The 17812-nt window shown below is 38.8% G+C and overlaps 1 protein-coding gene across 1 annotated transcript in view; it reads left to right on the top strand.

The window, feature by feature from the left end:
- The window catches only part of LOXHD1 (lipoxygenase homology PLAT domains 1), a 159703-nt gene that overhangs the window by 77149 nt on the left and 64742 nt on the right, over positions 1-17812 (top strand). Inside the window, exons 18-20 of the mRNA XM_056824393.1 lie at positions 510-719; positions 7098-7233; positions 12088-12296. Of these exons, the coding sequence (XP_056680371.1) occupies positions 510-719; positions 7098-7233; positions 12088-12296 (555 nt within the window). The remainder of the gene's footprint in view (positions 1-509; positions 720-7097; positions 7234-12087; positions 12297-17812) is intronic.

Below are 17812 nucleotides of genomic sequence, written 5' to 3'. Positions count from 1 at the left end.
TAAAAAGTATTAACCATCAAAATTAATTTGCAATGTTTAAAAATAGAAAAGCAGACAAGTAGAACAGATATAAGAATGAATTGGAATCAATAGAATTCATCACCCTAATGTTTAACAAACTGGGGAACATAAACTACCTGGAGAATTCCATATTTGATGAAAACTACTGGAAAAACTAGAATTCAATTAGACAGAATTTAGTTTTAGACTAATACATTATTCCATATACTACAATAAGCTAAAATTGATACACAATCTGAATATTAAATAACATTTCTTTTAAAAAATAGAGGAGCATAACAAAAGTACCATGTAAATGCAAGGTATTATATTTTGGGATTTTATTTCACTTTTTTTCCTGCAAGTAAAACATTGTTTTTCTGAAGCTATAGGTTTCCTTTGTGCTACTAGCAAAAGTCTGGGCCTCAGCTCCCTTCATAAAAATCTTTGGGAGGTAGTTGGAACAGAGGATTTTGCTTCTGATATCATTCCTTGTCTGGGTCCTACAGGCTGACACCTTCATCATAGAGGCTGTTGACCTGGGCGTCATATATAAGATCAAACTCCGGCATGACAATAGCAAGTGGTGTGCTGATTGGTATGTGGAAAAAGTTGAAATCTGGAATGATACCAATGAGGATGAGTTTCTCTTTCTCTGTGGGCGCTGGCTATCCTTGAAGAAGGAGGATGGGCGGCTGGAACGACTCTTTTATGAGAAGGTACTTTGAGGGTAGAAAGATAGGCTCAAACCCAGGACTTTGTTGCCACATCACATCTGATTTTGCCATCCATGTTTTCTATTCCACTCCCTGGGTGAAAAGATAAGGCCAGTTTGGGTATTCATGCAAGACCCCTCAGGATTACAGAATCATAAATTTAGGCCAAGAAGAAATCTTAAAGGTATTATATAATCTAAGTCACCTTCTATAATTTTACATACAAGGGTACCAAGGCATATGAATATTAAATGATTTTTTCATGGTTGTATTGATGGTAAGTGGCAGAAACATGCTTTTGAAATCAAGTCCTTTGATTCCAAATCTATCACCTTTCCTATTGCACCAAGTGGAGTTTCATGAGAATGTTCCTAAAAGTTCTGCTCTTGCTTCTCTTCTTCTTTTCTTCCTTGACAAATCTCATTCTTTCCCATGACTTCATCTTTTGCCCCCATGCAATTATCTCCAAAACATATAAATGCACACACACACACACACTACACACACACACACACACACACACACACACACACACATATATACTTTTCTCTTCTGAGCTACAGATTTGCATTTCCAACTCTAGGACAATTCCAACTGGATGTCTCACTAGCATCTCAGACTCATGTCTCAATTAAACTAATTATCTTTCCAACAAAACTTGCATCTCCTAACTTTATTATTTCTATCAATTATAATTGACTTATCTAATCTTGTACATTCACCACTTTAATGTCATCTCTAATTTTTCCTCCCCTTTACTCTTATTCCAATCAGTTGCCAACCCCTATAATTTCTATTTCTATAAAATCTCCTTTGTCTCCATCCATTCTTTCTGTATCCACAACCACCATTCTAGTCTAGGCCCTTATTTTAACTCCCCTGGACTATTGCAGTAGCTTTATAACAAATCTTCCTGCTTCCATTTCTCCTATCCCTTATCCTTTGAATTTATCCTTTACACTACTGGTAGGTGAATCTTCTTTATGAGTAAAATTAGTCATATTACTCTTCTTTACAAAACCCAGTAATGGTTATCTGATTCCTATAGGGTAAGTTATAAATGCTTTACTCTACAATATGGCATTCCCCTACCAGTTCTACTTTCAATAACTTTATAGAATTATAGAAAGACAGAATGTCAAGAGTTGGAAAAGAACTCAGGATCATATATTCCAACAAATACTTGAACAAGAATCCCACCTAGAATATATATGACAAGTTCATTTTCTTAAAGATTTCTCATACAGGAGAGCTCACCTTGCAAAGCAGTCAATTTCACTTTTGGATAACTCTTATCAGCTAGGTGGTACCATAGTGCATAGAGGGTTGGCAAGAAGACTCATCTTTCTGAGTTCAAATCTGGCCTCCGATATTTACTAGCTATGTGACCCTAGGCAAGTCATTTAATCCTGTTTGCCTAAATTTCTTCATCTGTAAAATGAATTGGAGAAGGAAATGCAAACCTTTCGAGTATCTTTGTCAAGAAAAACCCCAAATGGGGTCATCATAGTCAGACATAACTGAAAAACAACTAAATTAATATTAAGAAGTTCTTCCTAAATCACACCTCAAGTTACCTCTTTATAACTTCCATTCTACTCCTCTACAAGCTACACCATGTCTGTTATATCTCCTTCCATGTAGACAACACTTCAGCCAAATTTGATTAATATCATACTATTTCTTTATATGGTCCATGCTATCCCACCACTCTCTCTTTGTTCATACTACTCTTTCTACTTCCTTCAAGATTATTCATCCTTTCAGGTTCAATTCAAATACTCCTTCATTCTTCATCCTTAGAACTCACTTCTCTTAAACACACTTAGGTATTAAGTTGTTATATAGCCATTTTCTTTTATGTTGCATTCCTATACTAGAATATAATCTAGAGGAGGATAGTGCTTCACTTGCTTATATCTTTTATTGCCTAGCACAGTACTCTTTGCATAGCAGATGCCTATTGTTCATTGAAGTATGTAGGAGGAGGAAGAGTACTGGGCTAGGAATCAGGGGACCTGTTGTGTGAACTTAGATAGGTCAGTTCCTTTCTCTGAGCCTTGATTATTTCATTTGTATAATGAGGTTGTTGGAATAAATAATCTCAAAGGTCATTTCTAGCTCTGACATCCTAGGATTCTCTTTAGACTAGGGAGTCTGAGAGTGAATTTAGGAGTAAGTTGTGAAGGCTTCTCCACTTCCAAATATCTCTCTACATAATAGATCTCTTAAAGTATTTAACATTCCCACTATTTGAATCTTATTTATTTGAATTAAGGCATCATTAGTACTCTTTCCCTTCTCAAATTATCTTGTATTTACTATCTCTGTGAGGCAGGTCACTGGCACAGTGGATAGAATGCTGGCTCTGAAGCCAAGAAGACTCATGTTCCTGAATTCAAATCCTCCCTCAGACCCTTACTAGCTGTGTAGCCCTGGACAAATCATGTAACTCTGTTTGCCTCATTATCCTCATCTGTAAAATAAGTTGGAGAAAGAAATGGCAAACACTTCAGTATTATTGCCAAGAAAATCCCAAATGGAGTCACGAAGAGTTGGAAAAGACTGAACAACAACACTTATCTGTATACATGCTCAGGAGAATATAAGCTCCTTGAGGGAATTGACTATTTCTGTCTTTGTGTCTTCCTCAGCTAGCACTATCCTTTACATAATGACCTCTCTATAAATCTCTGTTGAATTTAATTGAAACCTCAGTGGGAGAACACCCTGAGGTACCAATATTCATTCTGCACCTCCATGTAAAATATTTACAAGATTATATTAACTTAGAGTTATTTAGTGCTTTCAGTTTCACAAAGTACCTTCTCCACAGCAACCCAATGAGTAGTAAGTTGTATAAATCTTATCCCTTTTACTAATGATAAAACCAACCTTAGTGATCAAATTATTTGCCCATGGTTGAGTAACTAGGAAGTGCCAGAGAGTCTATTCTACAATATTATTTCCAAACAGGTAGCAAATAGGAGCCTGTCACTGAGGGAAGAGGAATTTTTATGTGGGGGAAGAAGAAAGGATGATGTAAAATGAAGGTGCTCAGAGAAGATGGAAGAGAAGGGAATGACAGGAGATGAAAGTAGTAGAAAGGAGGAAATAGTGTAGTGAAAAAACCCTGACCAAGTTAGAAAGCATGGGTTCAAGTCCTAACTATATCAGCTATTGGTTTAAGATCTTAGGCAAGTCATTTTCCCTCCTGTAGACTTGTTTCTCTTCCTAAAAATAAAGAGATTAGACTATCAAGAGTTTTTAACATGGCATCCATGAACTTAAAAAAAAAACCTTTTGTCAATGGCATTTAAATACAACTTGTTTCCTTTGTGATTCTATGTATTTTATTTAGTGCACTTAAAAACATTATTCTGAGAAGGCCTTCATGGGCTTCATCTGACTGGCAAGGATGTCAATAAGACAAAAAAAGATGACTAAATGATCTGTGGAATGCCTTGGAGCTCTTAACAACTCTGTAAAGTAATGGAAACATCTGTGTCACAATTTGGCCATGTTTGGTCCTGGGGAGAGAGGGAGCAGTTAGAAAAGCAGGAAGTAAACCCTTTCTAGCCCTATCTTTTTCTGCCTTTCCCTCATTGATTCCCCAAGATTCCCATTGGTGACTTTCCAGTCCCTTGGGTTCTCATCCCTGGCTGTACCACTAACCTGCCCCACACCAACCCTCTCAACCTTAAGTAAACAACAAACCAAAATAACCCAACTCTAACTCTTTGCACCCTCCTAGGCAAATGACTTCAGATCTCTACCGAGCTGTGCCTAGGGTAGAGCAGTCAGGACTTTCCCCAAATGTGCTGAATTTAGCGGATGCTCACAGCACTTGCAATTGTTCAGCAGCTAAATTAGCAAGACCAGTAGATTAAAATAGGAATCTACCAGATTGCAAGCTTGAGTGAACCCCTTCCCCTCCTCAACCCCTTCCCAACAGCATCTCTCCCTTCTCCCCCATTTAACTAAGGGAAGCCTTTATGCTACTTGGCCAGGATACATAAATATCAGGTTGCAACCCTGTAACCAAGAGTTTACATTTTCCTTGACTCTAAAATGAGAGAAATAGTTTTTGTTCCATTTGTCTCCCAGAGATGGATCGAGGATAAAATGAACATCATAAATGTGAAGGTCAAAGCTCAGGATCAATGAAAATGATTATATTATTTCCCAGGGCTTCGTGAGATCCCTGGTTTCATCAGTGGGGGAGTATTCCCACTGATGAGGCAGATCAGAAATCCTCCATATTTTTATTGAATGGTTTAATGTTATTTCACTTCATTTAACATAATGAATGTGTTGCTGTGCTCTCCCAGCCCATTCACAATTGTGGTGATCCTGGTCGCTCCTGATGACCAGTCTTCTGGGGATGAGTCCTTAGAAGCCAGTCCTGCTTGGTGAGACTTGACAGCATGTAGTTCATTCCCTGCTACCTTTATAAAAGTAAACTTGCTTCCAGAGCAGAATTCCATTCAATTCAATAGATACTTCTCTTTTTTAAAAAAAATCATTACTTTCTGTCTTAGTAATAGATCTAAGACAGAAGGGCAAGGGCTAGGCAAATGGGGTTAAGTGACTTGCCCAAGGTCACACTGCTAGAGTATGTCTGAGGTCAGATTTGAATCCAAATCCTGCAGACTCCAGGCCTGGAGCTCTATCCACTGAGCCACCTAGATGCCCTTCAATAAACATTTATTGAGCACCTCTGATAAATGTGGTGCTTGGGGATCCAATTTTAAAATGGAACACATTTCTTGACCTCATAGAAATTCATTTGCAGGGCAGAGCAAACAGGGAGAATAGCATTTCCACAGAGGAGCAAATATAAAAGTTTGCAAATAAATACAAAATAAAAAGGGATGATTTGATCTCTATGGAATCAGGAAAGAGTTTGTAGGAGGCATGATAAGGTATGGTGGATGTCATTACTTTAGAGGAAAAAAAGAATCATTATTATCATTAATAATTATTATCTTGGGGGCAGCTAGGTGACTCAGTTGAACCCCCAAGTTCAAAACTGGCCTCAGATACATCCTAGTCATGTGACCTTGAACAAGTCACTTAAGCCTTTGCCTCAATTTTGCCTTGGAACTGATACTTAGAAAGTTTATTGGAACTGATAATAAAATGGAAAAGTTTTTTTTAAATTATTATCATGTGGCCTTGAAGGCTTGGATTTGATCAGTACAAATAGGACTCTACTAGCATCTAAGAGATTTAATTTCATCTCCTCTTTGATTTGTGATTTGTGTTCTTCCTTGGCCAGTTACAGTTCAGTGACCCAGTAATAGGTATTTTTAGGGTTGCAGCTGGTATCAAAGCTGAACTTATAAAAATAATAATTATGATAATAATGACATTAGTTTAATAATATATGCTTTTCAAAGTGCTTTTATGCATCTCATAACATCCTCAAAAGGCCCCTCCGAGGAAGGAAAGGTAGCTGGTATCCCTGTTTTACTAACAAAAAAAATTGAGGCCCAGAAAAGTTGAGTGTTTTAGCCAAGGGAGTTAGAAGTAGAGGTAAGAGCTGAATCCAGTGTCCATGATTCTTAATATAGTCCTTTTTAAAAAAAATTCTCTTTAAGCCCTTCTCTTTAAAAAAAAATATTTCTCTTTAAGGGGTCAGCTGGATAGCTCAGTGGATTGAGAACCAGTCCTAGAGATGGGAGGTCCTGGGTTAAAATCTGACCTCAGACACTTCCTAGCTGTGTGACCCTGGGCAAGTCACTTAACCCCCATTGCCTAGCCTTTACTGCTCTTCTGCCTTGGAACCAATACACAGTATTGATTCCAAGACGGAAGGGAAGGGTTAAAAAAATATTTCTCTTTAAAACCTTATTAAAAAGGTTTTTAAATCTCATTAAAAAAATTCTCTTTAAACATTTACCATTAAACCTTACTTTTAAATCTCTCTTTAAATCTTTACCTTACAATTCTGTGTATTGGTTCTAAGACAGAACAGTGGTAAGGCCTAGGCAATGGGGGTTAAGTGACTTGCCCAGGGTCACACAGCTAGGAAGTGTCTGAGGCCAGATTTGAACCTGGCTCTCAATCTACTGAACCACCCAGCTGCCCCCTATAGTCCTCTTTTTTACATAAATTAATTTGTTTGCTACATTAAAATTCCCAGGTATCTCCCTCCCCTCCCCACGTTTGGTAAAAAATAATTATATATAAAACTATGTCTTGCTTGTTTTTATTTTATCAATTTTGTCACCTGAGTTCCATGACACCCTAAAGATAGAGTCCTTCTCCTTACCATATTAATACTACCATCTCTGTGGCAACTGGCTTAGTGTGTGGGAGTAATTTGAGGCTCAGAAATTTCTGGCCATTAACGTGCCCTTTCTTTCTTCTGGTCAGGAATATGAAGGTGACCGAAGCAGCAACTGCAGTGCCCCTGCGGACTTCTGGGAGATGACCCTCAGTTCCAAGATGAGCGAAATCGATATAGATACTGTGACTGGCCCTCTGGTGGACTATGTTCAAGAAGGTCCATGTAGGTCACTCTCCGCCAGTGGGAGGAGAGGAAGGAACCAGTGAGAGGGGAGAGGAGCTGGGGGAGCAATGGAAAAAGGGGAAATTCGCTGTCCACCTTAGTCAGTGCTGACGCTGTCCACGGATGCCGGTGCTGAAATGGGGCTGGTGACTCAAGCACTAAAAAGCTGATTCAGGATTGTCCCTCCATTTAATGAGTGCCGCCTTGCCTCACTTTGTCAGAAAAAAAAAAGTTCTAGACATTTCCGATCAATCAGTCATTCCATCAGCCATAACAACAATTGCTTCTATGTGTTTAGCTCTACAAGCTTTTCAAAATGCTTTCACATCTATTAGCTCATAGCAGGGAGTAGTGGAGAGAGGACTGAATTAAGCTTCTGGGGAATTGGGTTCTTAGCCCTGGCTCTGCCGGCTGTGTGACCTCAGGTATCCTTTGAACTCTCTAGGCTTATGTTCCTTCTCATGAAAATTAGGATATTGGGGGCACCTGGATGACTCAGTGAATTGAGAGACAGGCTTAGGGATGGGAGGTCCTGGATTCCAATTTGACCTCAGACACTTTCTAGCTGTGTGACCCTGGGCAAGTCACTTAATCCCCATTGCCTAGCCCTTACTGCTCTTCTGTCTTAGAAACAGTACACAGTAGTGATTCTAAGACAGAAGGCAGGGTTTTAAAAAAAGAAAAGAAAATGAGAATTATTAACAACAACAATGCTAATAATAATAGCTTGCATGTGGATAGTGCTTTCCTATGAGGTAGATAAAACAAATATTCTTGTACTTACTTTACAGAAAATTGGACTGTGGTTTCTAGATGTTAAGTGACTTAAATTAAGTAGGTAAACCTCAGTCCCACAGCCAGGAAAGAAGTGTTGGAGCTGATACTTAAGTCCAGCTTTTGACGCTAAGAACAAAGTTCTTTCCACTGCCATAAGCTGCCTTTCTATACAAATGCCCAATTATTTCACAGTATTATTATGAGCTTCAAATAAAATAATGGTTTATGAAAGTATTTTTAAGGAGCAAATAGATGATTCACTAGATTAAAAGCCAGGCCTAGAGATGGGAGGTCTTGGGTTCAAATATGGCCTCCAATACTTCCTAGCTGTGGGACCCTGAGCAAGTCACTCAGGTCCAGTTGCCTAGCTCTTATCATTATTCTACCTTGGAACCAATATTTAGTATTGATTCTAAGATGAAAGGTAAGTTTTTTTTTAATTTTGTAAAACATAAAGTTCTATTCTAGGGGTTGGCAAATCGTGAGCCAACATCTATGCCTAGAGAGTTAAGAATGGTTTTTACATTTCAAAATATTATAAAATTTATTTCAAAAATATAAAACCTGTTGTCCTTAAAACAGAAAGAATAAATTGTTTAGTTTCAATCAATCCAAAAACAAAATTTACTAGCTGTGTGATCCTGGGTAAATCACTTAAACCTAACTACCTACCCATTACTACTCTTCTGCCTTGGAATCCATACATCAATTCTTTTTTTTTTAATTATTTTTATTTGGCCAATTTCAAACATTATTCCTTGGTTACAAGAATAATTTTCTATCCCTCCCTCCCCTACTCCCACCCTTCCTGCAGCTGACGTGCAATTCCACTGGGTATTACATGTGAGCTTGATCAGAACCCATTTCCATGTTGTTGGTGTTTGCACTAGGATGTTCATTTAGAGTCTACATCCCCAACCATATCCCCTCAGCCCCTGTTGTCAAGCAGTTGTTTTTCTTCTGTGTTTCTATTCCCACAGTTTTTCCTCTGGATGTGGATAGTGTTCTTTCTCGTAGATCCCTCCGGGTTGTTCAGGATCATTGCATTGCCACTAATGGAGAAGTCCATTACATTCAATTGTGCCACAGTGTATCAGTCTCTGTGTACAATGTTCTCCTGGTTCTGCTCCTCTTGCTCTGCATCAGTTCCTGAAGGCTGTTCCAGTCTCCATGGAATTCCTCCACTTTATTATTCCTTTTAGCACAATAGTATTCCATCACCAACAGACACCACAATTTGTTCAGCCATTCTCCAATTGAAGGGCATCCCCTCATTTTCCAATTTTTTGCCACCACAAAGAGCGTAGCTATGAATATGCTTGTACAGGTCTTTTTCCTTATTATCTCTTTAGGGTACAAACCCAGCAGTGCTATGGCTGAGTCAAAAGGCAGACAGTCTTTTAGTGCCCTTTGGGCATAGTTCCAAATTGCCTTCCAGAATGGTTGGATCAATTCACAACTCCACCAACAATGCTCTAATGTCCTGACTTTGCCACATCCCCATCAACACTCATTACTTTCTTTTGCTGTCATGTTAGCCAATCTGCTAGGTGTGATGTGATACCTCAGAGTTGTTTTGATTTGCATCTCTCTGATTTATGAATCACTTTTTTTTATATAAAACCCTTACCTTCCGTCTTGGAGTCAATACTGTGTATTGGCTCCAAGGCAGAAGAGTGGTAAGGGCTAGGTGATGGGGGTTAAGTGACTTGCCCATGGTCACATAGCTGGGAAGTGTCTGAGGCCAGATTTGAACCTAGGACCTCCCATCTCTAGGTCTGGCTCTCAATCCACTGAGCCACCCAGCTGCCCCCTTGAATCTCTTTTTCATGTGCTTATTAATGGTTTTGATTTCTTTGACTGAAAATTGCCTGTTCATGTCCCTTGCCCATTTATCAATTGGAGAGTGGCTTGATTTTTTGTACGATTGATTTAGCTCTTTATAAATTTGAGTAATTAGACCTTTATCAGAGGTTTTTGTTATGAAGATTGTTTCCCAGTTTGTTATTTCCCTTCTGATTTTGGTTACATTGATTTTGTTTGTACAAAAACTGTTTGATTTGATGTAATCAAAATTATTGATTTTACATTTTGTGACTCTTTCTAAGTCTTGCTTGGTTTTAAAATCTTTCCCTTCCCAAAGGTCTGACGTGTATACTATTCTGTGTTCACCTAATTTGCTTATAGTTTCCTTTTTTATGTTCAAGTCATTCACCCATTTGAGTTTATCTTGGTGTAGGGTGTGAGGTGTTGATCCAAACCTAATCTCTCCCACACTGTCTTCCAATTTTCCCAGCAGTTTTTATCAAATACTGAGTTTTTTTTCCAAAATCTGGGATCTTTGGGCTTGTCATAGACTGTCTTGCTGAGGTCACTTACTCCAAGTCTATTCCACTGATCCTCCTTTCTGTCTCTTAGCCAGTACCAAATTGTTTTGATGACCACTGCTTTATAGTATAGTTTGAAGTCTGGCACTACAAGGCCACCTTCCTTTGCATTTTTTCATTATTTCCCTGGATATCCTTGATCTTTTGTTCTTCCAAATGAATTTTGTTATGGTTTTTTCTAATTCAGTACAAAAAGTTTTTTGGAAGTTCAATAGGTATGGCACTAAATAAATAGATAAGTTAGGGTAGGATGGTTATTTTTATTATGTTAGCTTGTCCTACCCATGAACAGTTAATGTTTTTCCAATTGCTCAGATCTAGTTTTAGTTGTGTCAAAAGAGTTTTGTAGTTGTGTTCATATAGTTCCTGTGTTTGTCTCGGCAGATAGATTCCTAAGTATTTTATATTGTCTAAGGTGATTTTAAATGGAATTTCTCTTTCTAATTCCTGCTGCTGAGATATGTTGGAAATATGTAGAAATGCTGATGACTTATATGGGTTTATTTTGTATCCTGCAACTTTGCTAAAGTTGTTGATTATTTCAACCAGCTTTTTGGTTGATTCTCTGGGATTCTTTAAGTAGACCATCATATCATCCACAAAGACTGGTCTCCTCATTGCCAATTTTAATACCTTCAATTTCTTTTTCTTCTCTAATCGCTACTGCTAGTGTTTCTAGTACAGTCTTAAATAATAGAGGTGATAATGGGCATCCTTGTTTCACTCCTGATCTTATTGGGAATGCATCTAGTTTATCCCCATTGTAGATGATATTAGTTGATGGTTTTAGATATATACTATTTATTATGTTTAGGAAAGGCCCTTCTATTCCTATACTTTCTAGTGTTTTCAATAAGAATGAGTGTTGTATTTTGTCAAAGGCTTTTTCTGCATCTATTGAGATAATCACGTGATTTTTGTCGGTTTGCTTGTTAATATGGTCAGTTATGTGGATGGATTTCCTGATATTGAACCTTCCTTGCATTCCTGGTATAAATCCTACCTGGTCATAGTGAATAACCCTCATGATCACTTGCTGGAGTCTTTTTGCTAGTATCGTATTTAAGATTTTTGCACATATGTTCATTAAGGAGATTGGTCTGTACTTTTCTTTCTCTGTTTTTGACCTGCCTGGTTTTGGAATCAGTACCATGTTTGTGTCTTAAAAGGAATTTGGTAGAACTTCCTCTTTGCTCATTCTGTCAAATAGTTTGTATAATATTGGGATTAGTTGGTCTTTGAATGTTTGATAGAATTCACTGGTGAATCCATCAGGCCCTAGGGATTTTTTCTTAGGGAGTTCTTTGATGGCCTCTTCCCATACATCAATTCTAAGATAGAAGGTAAAGATTAAGATTAAAAGAAAAAAAGAAAAATGAAATGTAAAAACTATTCCTGATTCATAGACTGTTTAAAAACAAGTGCTGGGCCCGAGTTTGCTGACCCCTATTTTATGCCAATGAAAAGATTATCTCCTTTTATCCTCTATTTAGAAAATCTTCTGTCCTCTTCCCAGATAATAGAACAGTCATTGATCCATCTAGGAAGAGTTAGGGCAATTCCATCTTAGAAACAGAGGACTTGATTGAATGACTTCCACTGCTCATTGTCAACTCTATAGCTATGAGAGTCTGTGTCCCCTCACCTGCTATGCACATTCACAACCAGGATTCCTGGGCATCTGTTGCAGTGATTCCTTACCACGTGACCATCACTACCGGTGAGCAGGAGGATGCAGCCACCAATAGCCGTGCTTTTATCATCTTTATTGGGGAGGATGATGAGGTGTCCAAACGCATCTGGCTGGATTACCCAGGAATGAAGAAAGGTTTCAGCTCTGGCTCTGTGGAGAAATTCTACGTCGTAGGCCTGGATGTAGGAGAAATCAAGAAAATAGAGGTGCCATCCCCTGGGGACCCTTGGACCGAAACTTGCAATGCCAGCTCTTTAGTAAAAGGGAACTTTCCATCCAGGCATTGATGGTGGGAGGGAGCTGAAGGTGAAAGGAGTGAAAGGAAAACAAAGGGGAATGTGTCCTTATGCCCCAGAATAAAATATGCCTGATGTGATGGAAATACTTAGAATTGTGAGTTTGGGACCTAATCCCAGCTCTACCACTAATCTATTGTGTGATCTTGAGCAAGTTGCTTGTTTTCTTGGTTCAATTTGCCCAATGGGGATAAGGATGATATTTGCTGCCAATGATGGAAACATAGTTTTGACCCAGTTTTCCCTGTAAGGGGGGCAGGTTTGCAATCAACCATTCCTACTCTTACTCAACCTTCCTTATGGCCAAAGATCCATATTTGCAAGAGAGCTACCTGGCATGAATTTGGTAAAAATGTGTTTTGAGTTATTTCTCCCCTAATAGGAGTGGGTTTGTATTGGAATCCATATTATCACCTGGTCCTTTTATAACCAATCGATTTGTGAAAGTACCGACTAGTTTAAAGTAGTGAGATTGAACTCACAGAAACTCATTTCTTTAAACCCTTACCTTCTACCTTAGAATCGATACTACGTATTGATTCTAAGGCAGAAGAGTGGTAAGGGCTAGGCAATGGGGGTTAAGTGACGTACCCAGGGTCACACAGCTAGGCAGTGTCCGAGGCTAGATTTGAACCTAGGACCTCCCATCTCTAGGCCTGGCTCTCTATCCACTTAGCCACCCAGCTGCCCTGCTTCATAAGTGCTTAATTAGAAAGGGTTTCAGTATTTATCTAGTTCAATCCCCTCATTTTATAGTCGAAAAAACAGAAGCTTAGACAGGCTAAGTGATTGATGCAAGATCATGAAGGTCATAAGTAACACCACTGGAGTTTGAACCCAGGTTCTCTGAGTCCATTTCAGTGGTTTTTATACTATACTGCAAAGCTGGCTTTGTTCCTGACAAATGGGAATGGCTGGTTTCTGTGAAGAGAATAAAATATCCAAAATAGAACTGAAATCATTTAGAAAAGGAGTTTGTTGTGCTATAAAAACTCTATTATTATTACTGTACATACTTTAAAAATACTACACCCCCTAGTCAGGTAGTCAGTCAGCAGGTATTAGCACTTACTATGTGCCAGGTACCGTACTAAAATGCTGGGGACGTGAAGAAAGGTAAAAACAAGCCTTGTCCCCAAGGACAGTGCATTCTAATGGAAAGGCAACATGTAAATAACTAGGATTATTCAAAATATATTCAGAAGAGATGGACAGTTATCTGAGAGGGGGAGGCACTAACAGTTAGAGGGACTGGAAAAAGCCTCCTGCAGGAAGCAGAACTGAAGGGGTAACTGGATGGCTCAATGGATTGAGTGTCAGGACTGGAGTTGGGAGGTCCTGGGATCAATATGACTTCAGACACTTCTTCACTGTGTGACCCTGGGCAAGTCTTTTAACTGATTGCCTAGCTCTTGCTGATCTTCTGTCTCAGAACTGATACTAAGATGGAAGATGAGTTTAAAAAAAGAAGGGAAGAAAAGCAGGGAGAAGGAAGGGAGGAAAGGAAGAAGGGAGGGATGAAAGAAAGGGAAGGAGGAAGGAGGGAACGAGGGAACAAAGAAGGGAGGGAGGCTGGGAGAGAAGGAAGGAAGGAAGGAAGGAAGGAAGGAAGGAAGGAAGGAAGGAAGGAAGGAAGGAAGGAAGGAAGGAAGGAAGGAAGGAAGGAAGGAAGGAAGGAAGGAAGGAAGAAAGGAAGGAAGGAAAGGAAGGAAGGAAGGAAGAAAGGAAGGAAGGAAAGAAGGGAGGGAAGGAGGAAGGAAGGGAGGGAGGAAGGAAGGAAGGAAAGTAAAGAGGGAGGGAGGGAGGGAGGGAGGAAGGAAAGAAGGGAGGGAGGGAGGGAGGAAGGAGGGAAGTAGAGAGGGAGGGAGGAAAGAATGGAGGAAGTAGTGGAGGGAGGGAACGAGGGAGGGAGGGAATGAGTCTTGAAGAAAACTGAGGTATCCAAAAGAGATAAGGAAGCAGAGCCTTCAGGGAATAGTCAAAGGCCAGTACAAAGGTCTGGGGATGGGAGATGGAGTATTGTGTTCAGGAACTGAACTGCAGGTAGGTCAGGAGGTCTGGATCATAAAATCTGAAGGGGAATGTAATAAAAGAAGTCTAGAATAATAGGAAGGGCTTGAGATTGTAAAGACTTTTTAATGTCAAACAGAGAAGTTTTATTTGATCTTAGAGGTAATAGGGAGCCACTGGATCTTATTGAGCAGGGAGGTAAAATAGATCTGTTTTAGAAAAATCACCTTCTCAAGTAATATATGCATTTATGTATGCATAATGAGTAATAATGATAACAATAAAAAATAATAACAGCTAACATTTATCTCTAGGGCATCTAGGTAGCTCATTAGCTAGAGGGCTGTGCCTGAAGTCGGGAAAACTTATCTTCATGAGGTCAAATATGGCCTCAGACCCTTCCTAGGTATATGGCCCCAGGCAAGTCACTTAATTCTGTTGGTCTCAGTTTCCTCATTCATAAAATGAGGCGGATAAGGACATGGAAAATTACTCCATTATATTTGCCAGGAAAAGTCCAAATGAGGTCACAAAAAGTTGAACACGACTGAAACAATTGAACAACAGACATTTATCTAGCCTTTAAGCTTTGCAAAATGTTTTGCATATATATATCTCAAACAACCAATACATGGTGGCAAAATTGTCAAACGTCATATAACTGCTAATGCTCTATAATTTTTGACTGAGATGATAACTGAGCATGAAACAAGGAGGAACCTGAGTCTCAATAACTCCAAATACAAATTCTCTTTGAGTTGACTTGATTACACAAAACTCTTTCACACCTTCTCCCAACACTTTCCATCAGTGACTCGTCATCTGAAATCAGTCTTAGGTTGATTCAAGGTAGATTATAGTTTCAAAACTTGGTTTTGAAACTAGGTAAAAAACATTTTACCTAGTATTGCTTACTTAACCATAAAAGCAACAAAATAGCACTTTTTACCCCACTGCCTTCTAATACCTATGGTATTTTAAAATTAGCTGTTTCAAAAATTTTTATACTCGTTTTCCATGATTTTAATTATAATGCTGGCAAAATTATTGGTAAAATATTTTTTAATGGAGGGAAAGTGTGAGGCTAGGGAGAGTGTAATTTCTAATGAAGAGTTTATTCCTAGTTATGACTAGTAGAATTTAAAAACAGTCATAATGTTCATCATTCCCACTGGTTCAGCAGAAGGGATATTGGTCTAGATAACTGCTGTGCTTGATGAAGACAATTTAGCCTTTAGCTATATGTTCAGGGATTCTTTTCATAGGAGATTATAGCTGGAAGAAACTTCAAAGGACATCTAGATGAAACTCCCCATTTTATAGATGGAAATTCTGAGATCTAGAAAGAAGTGAGTTGCTTTAGATCATACAGCTGCTCAGTGGCAGAGCCAGAGAAGGAACCCTGATATCCTAGCTTCCAGTTCAGTTTTTATCTACTACTTCATGATGCTTCCCTAAAATTAAGAGGGATCTAAGAGGTCATCTGGTCCAACCTACCATCTGCTTTGGAGGTCTTGCAGATCTCTTCTTCACTGCATCTGCTTCAGTACTTTTGGGATCTTGCTTTTTGTCAACTTGAGCACTCCTTTCACTGGTGACGTCTGCGATGTCTGTGTCAAGATAGAGTCATCATGAATTGCTCTGACCAAAAAAAGTAGAATGAAGCAAAATCAAATATAATATAAAATATTTTTTAAATCCCTGTGGCCAGATTTCTGGTGATGAAACAGAACTTCTTGAGTCTTCTGATGCTGAGACCAGGGTTCTTTCTGCTATTCCAGGCTGCCTAGCTCTACCAAGTAATCATTGGGGAGGTGAGATATAATGGCCTTTATATGGCTAATGTAGTCTTATCTTTTCTCAACAAACTGCACATTATTTTTAGTGGATAAAATTTCCATTTCAGCTTTTAAATGTTTTCAAATTGCTCTATGAAACACGTTTCTGAAGAAATGTTCCATTAATATAGTAGTCTGAAGTGATACAGAATTAGTTTAGCATAGATATCTATTCGTTGACTGTCTCTCTTTTTCCACCTAAACTTCCAATAATGCTCAATTAAGTTTAAAGAAGTGTATTTGACATGTGCATTATTCTTGTTTCATCAGCTAACTTATAAGCCCCTCGCAGACAGCTACAAAAACACAGGAATCTTATACCTTTCTTTGCCTCCTTGAATCCCAGGTTGGGCCTGAGCACATAGTGAGGGAATGATGAATATTATGATTGTTTTTAATTTGCCATTGATGGGCTATTTACTATTCTGCTCCCAAAGTTATCCATCCTAACCAAAGCCTGCCTTCATGCAACCTATTAACAAACACTGCCAATCCGTAGCATAAAATGCATGACAATCCTATTGGTAAAATTTAATTTAATCCTTTCGGTGAAATTCAATCTGAAAGGTAAAACATAATTGAATTTTTATTTTTTGATAAGAAGAAAATACTTGTGAGTCTTGGGAATAGATGTGTAAACAGAAGCTTAATCATTTACTAATTATTCTTCTATGCAATAGAATTAAGTGTGAATAAGTATTTTCTTGGAGTGGTAAGTAATAAGACACTGCTATAATTAACAACTGTAGCAATAATAATTCACCTTTATGTAGTTCTTAAAGATTCTGAAGGCATTTTCCTCACTACATTCCTATGAGGGCAAGTAGAATAAGTACTATGGTCCCCATTTTACAAATATGGGAACTGAGTCACAGAATGAGAAAGTAGTCACTCACCCAGAAAGTATGAACTTTGATTTTGATCCCAGGTCTTCTGACTCCAAATCTGCTTGTTTCATAGGAGGAACCCTAAGGTATGGGCTAAATTAGTAGTTTAAAACCACTCTGAGAGGGCAGGTAGGAAGGATGGATGGAGCACCAAGCCTGGAAACAGGAGGTCCTAGTTTTAGATCTGGCCTCAAACACTTCCTAGCCATGTGACCCTGATTGCCTAGCTCCAGCCAGCTCTGTCTTAGGGGTGATACTAAAAATGTAAGGATTTATTTTATTTTATTTTTTAAACCCTTATCTTCCATCTTAGAATAAATACTGTGTACTGGTTACAAGGCAGAAGAGCAGTGAGGGCTAGGCAATGGGGGTTAAGTGACTTGCCCAGGGTCACACAGCTAAGAAGTATCTGAAGCCAAATAATGTAAGTGTTAAAAACAAAACAAAACCACTCTCAGAAATGACATTCTAGTGATATCTAGATCTGGAAGGGAATTTAATGTATTTGCTTTTATAACATCCTCCCTTATAAGCCTGAGACACTGAGCACACACCCCTCCTCTCCTTCCACCCCCATCCCCACCGTCTGATCTGCATTGCAATCTGGCAGGGAGGAGGCTAGCTTCTTCCTAACCCTTATCCTGGTCCCAAGCTGTCACCTAGGAAGCCGGTGCCTCAATATGGCTATCTT

This window comes from Monodelphis domestica, chromosome 3 (assembly GCF_027887165.1).
Source record: "Monodelphis domestica isolate mMonDom1 chromosome 3, mMonDom1.pri, whole genome shotgun sequence".
Taxonomy (NCBI): domain Eukaryota; kingdom Metazoa; phylum Chordata; class Mammalia; order Didelphimorphia; family Didelphidae; genus Monodelphis; species Monodelphis domestica.
Note: the sequence above shows the minus strand (reverse complement) of the source record. Positions and strands in the feature narration are given on the sequence as shown.